Source organism: Clupea harengus, chromosome 11 (assembly GCF_900700415.2).
Source record: "Clupea harengus chromosome 11, Ch_v2.0.2, whole genome shotgun sequence".
NCBI classification, from domain to species: domain Eukaryota; kingdom Metazoa; phylum Chordata; class Actinopteri; order Clupeiformes; family Clupeidae; genus Clupea; species Clupea harengus.
The window spans coordinates 4,271,409-4,275,287 of record NC_045162.1 but is presented as its reverse complement, the minus strand read 5'-3'; the positions used below and the strand labels follow the sequence as shown (position 1 = coordinate 4,275,287).

Below are 3,879 nucleotides of genomic sequence, written 5' to 3'. Positions count from 1 at the left end.
TTTACATAGCAGTCCATCCAAGTGGCCCGACATGCAGGTGAAAGAGGCTAAGGTTCCGAAAGTGCCAAAGCCTGTTTTGGCAATCCAAGAAACAGCAGGGGCCCTCAGATCATCCGATAATCACCTCAACCACCCATCTACCCACCCACCTCTCGTACTACACGCTTGGTGTGGTTGATACGGGCTCGCTCCCCTAACATGACACAAAGAGATCCATGCTGGGTGCCTGCGAAGCCCCTAATCCACCTTTGATTTGGGGGCGGTGGGGGGGGGGGGGGGGTCTGTGTGTGGAGGAGAAAAGTAACCACCACCCCCCCCCTCCCCTTGTAGAATCCACAGAGGAAAAGGGGGGGTCTTAAGGGGCTTACTGTTAGCTGCTTAAAATTCTTCTGATGCAACTGCAGTGCACCCAGCGGAAACAAAAAGTGCTCTGTGGTACATTCAAGTTTGTTTACCGGTGGCCCATGAGCCTTGCTGAGCTGTTGTTTCGGAGGCTCCTTAAGACTCCTGAAAGCCCGTGCTGGTGCCTGGCTCTTTGAACAAATCAGTCAGACGCAGGCGATTTGATAAGGCCACCCTGGCTTCTGACTGGGAGCCTCCACAGTACTGTGACACCACGAGAAAGTCAAGAGCAGGAAAGCAGGCTGCAATAAAGACCATCCACTGCAGTGGCACCAGAATGAAACGAGAAGTTGTTAAGTTGAATTATGGCAAATCTGAGGGATTTCTGTCAGTAAATTCAAACTGAAGGGACACATCCATGTCAAGCTCCTAAGGGAAATAAGAGTGGTGGAAAAGTTGCTGTCTGTCCAACAGTGGCTATCTGCCAATCTGCCTGCCTGTGGCAAATGACAGTGTGGAAGAGCTGAAACCATCTTAAAATGGCTGCATAGTGCATCGCTACAATACAAATAGATAATTCATCTACATAAGCATGTAGATTCCAAATTCACCACCAAGCCAGTCACACACCTCCTGTGCATGACTACACAAGTAACATGTCACAATCATGTAAAACAACAGTGAGATCAGTGAGTGGACAGAGTTATTTTGTCTATGGGTAGGACACTTCATGAATACTGGAGGTTGGGGGAACTAATATTTTGATGTTGATAAGACTTGTGTGTGTGTGTCTGTGTGTCTGTGTGTGTGTGTGTGTGTGTGTGTGTGTGGAGCACGTGGTGCTTAGGGGACTTGGGATTGCCTCTAGGCGACAGACAGACACCAGCGTAACCCATCCTTGGTGAGGTAAACAAACTCGGCTATACCCTGGCCAGCTGTTGCGGCAGGTAATTAAAAAGTGGGGCACGATGCCGACAGCGGGGGGGGGGAACGTGAGTGGCAAGGGTGAGTGACAGACAGAGCACTGCCAGCTGTTTGGCAGGGCACAGCACACCGAAGCGACTTCACAGGCAGGCGTGTGAACGAGCCACCTGTCCGTGGCAGGCGCTACATGCACTGGCTCATTATCTCGCCTTGAACTTGTCGTCCCTGGTTGGATTCTGCCATCAGTAACGTTGCGCAAAACTGACACTGGCGTACCTCAGCCATCGTGCGGTTTATTAGATTATAGATTAGAAAAGGGCAAGCAGTTCACACAGACACACAGTTGTTAGTTTATCCTCAAAAATAATGGTATGAGAATGGTCTGTATTTATTATGGAGCCTACAGGGTACTGACTATTAACAGTCGTTGTCAGTGTGGGAAAGGTTAGATTGGATACTTGGAAATCAAAATATTCACTACGCCCTTATGTGCTCTTTCTCAAACACATTAGGCCCCATACGAAAACATTATTTCAGAAGGAGCAACTGGGTCTCGTTTGTTTTAAGTACTTGTGATTCCTTGTCCAAACTTCCAAGCTGACATTCGACATCTTAGTTATAAGTGTGTGCTGTCTCTTTAAGTGGGAACGTGTTGTGTAATTATTGCCGTAGATACCAACAGCGCTTTGAGCGCTGTAGTTGCCAGAACTCCGAGAATCGGGCTCGGCTACACTAGGCTACGATAAGAGGGCAACAAAGACATTTGAACAGGTACATCATTTTTATAAGTTATTTATTTTGTGAAACATTTGACCAACTACAGAATTACAAAAATACGTGACTTTCTTGCAGACTGTTGGTGTTTGCGATGATTATCAGGAAGAGAACAGGTGTAGCACACCTGCTTGGATCGCCCTGTTGCAGTATCAGCTTTTGAAACTTAAAGCTGTCGAAACCACACTACCAGCGGACTCCTCTCTCTGAATAGACTCAGATATATCGGCCAAGTCATGCAAACGAGACACCCCAATGGGATTGAACCTTTGTGCACCTAGAAATTAGACTTGTCCACGTCGGATTACGTGCTGCGTTGTCAAAGTCCTTAAAGTCTGCCACCTGTGTACGCGGCTGTCGGACGCTGACATGGGGAATCAGGTGGAGAAATTGACACATCTAAGTTACGCAGAAGTTCCGACTGCAGATCCAAACGGGTTTGACCCGGAGGATGACTGTCCACGCATTGGAGTGTCCTATATCTTCTCGAACGATGACGACGACCAGGACGACAGCCTTGAACGGACCGACAGAGAGCCAAACGAGGAAGACAATCAGTATGACAAGGGGAACGAGTTGGAGTGTGCTGTTTACTACCGAGAGGAATGTGTGTATGAAAGGAGCCTTAAATTGATAGAATTAGGAACGCACTCGCCTGAAAATCTTCTGAACAAGTGCAAGCCCGGTGACTTGGTCGAATTTGTGGCTAATGGTCAATATCCACAGTGGGCAGTGTATGTCGGAGACTTCCAGGTGGTTCATTTATACAGGGCAGAAGTTATAACCAATTTTTTGACGGACGCCTGTCAAGGCAAAAGAGGCAGAATAGTAAACGACCTTTATAAATTCCGACCGTTAAACGCTGACGTGGTGGTGCAGAACGCAATGGAGCAAGTCGGAGCTAAAGACCGAGAGCTGAATTGGAGAAACTCCGAGTGCTTTGCAGCTTGGTGCAAATTTGGCAAGCGCGAATTCAAAATTGGTGGGGAAATACGAATTGGAAAGCAGCCGTACAGGATGAAATTACAACTGTCTGAAAAGAAAAGTCACGTTTTGGAATTTCAAAGTTTGGAGGACTTGGTTTTGGAGAAAAGGAGGAATGACCAAATTGGCAGGGCAGCTGTTGTACAGGAGCTATCTAATCATCTCAATTGCACGGATGGCATTAAGAATGAACAGGATTGCAATTAATGGAATAAAAAACATCGGTTTGTAATTGAAGGGATGGCTGGCGTTTCAAAGATGACGTGCACTACAACTGTGGATAGTGACTTGATTATTAGTAATCACTTGCTAGGCAGTGCCAGCCATTCTCTCCGAGAGTCTAACCCGTTGATTGGTTGGAACATATCTCTCCATTCCAGTAAAAGAGTTTTGTAAATGTATGCATTTTTAGACCAAAACACTTTTTTACGCACCCGCTTCAAGTGAGCTGAACGCTCAAGTGACTAACTCAGGCGTTAAAAAAGACACCCTTTGGTAAAAGTCACGTAAAGTTGGTTCAGTCAATACTGTGATTTAAAGCTTTACTCAATTTTATTTTCATGATCTCTTTGACAAATTCATAGTCTATAACTGAGTGTATTTTAACTAATAAATAAATTAAATATTTTTCATAAATGTTTTTTGTTTTGTTTTTGCTACACAGGATATGCATGGCAATCTTCATGGCATTTTTGTGTGGCCAATGGGTTTAAATGAGCCAACACAATAAGCCTTTACTTTAGCCCATAACTGTGACCGGTAGTGTGCCAATAGTCTGCCCATTAAATCCTCAGATATTAGTGAACCAAGTCGTTCAAGCTCGTTGGCAAAATTATAGACTTTGGTTATTTGACA

General features: G+C 45.5%; 1 protein-coding gene across 1 annotated transcript; it reads left to right on the top strand.

Annotated features, from left to right (window-relative positions):
• The first annotated feature begins 1,913 nt into the window (after positions 1 to 1,913).
• On the top strand, positions 1,914 to 3,660 carry lratd2b (LRAT domain containing 2b). The gene is made up of 2 exons (XM_012823156.3): positions 1,914 to 2,037; positions 2,119 to 3,660. Exon 2 carries the CDS (start codon positions 2,410 to 2,412, stop codon positions 3,229 to 3,231), a length of 822 nt encoding a protein of 273 aa, XP_012678610.1. The 5' UTR covers positions 1,914 to 2,037; positions 2,119 to 2,409; the 3' UTR covers positions 3,232 to 3,660.
• Positions 3,661 to 3,879: the final 219 nt, after the last annotated feature.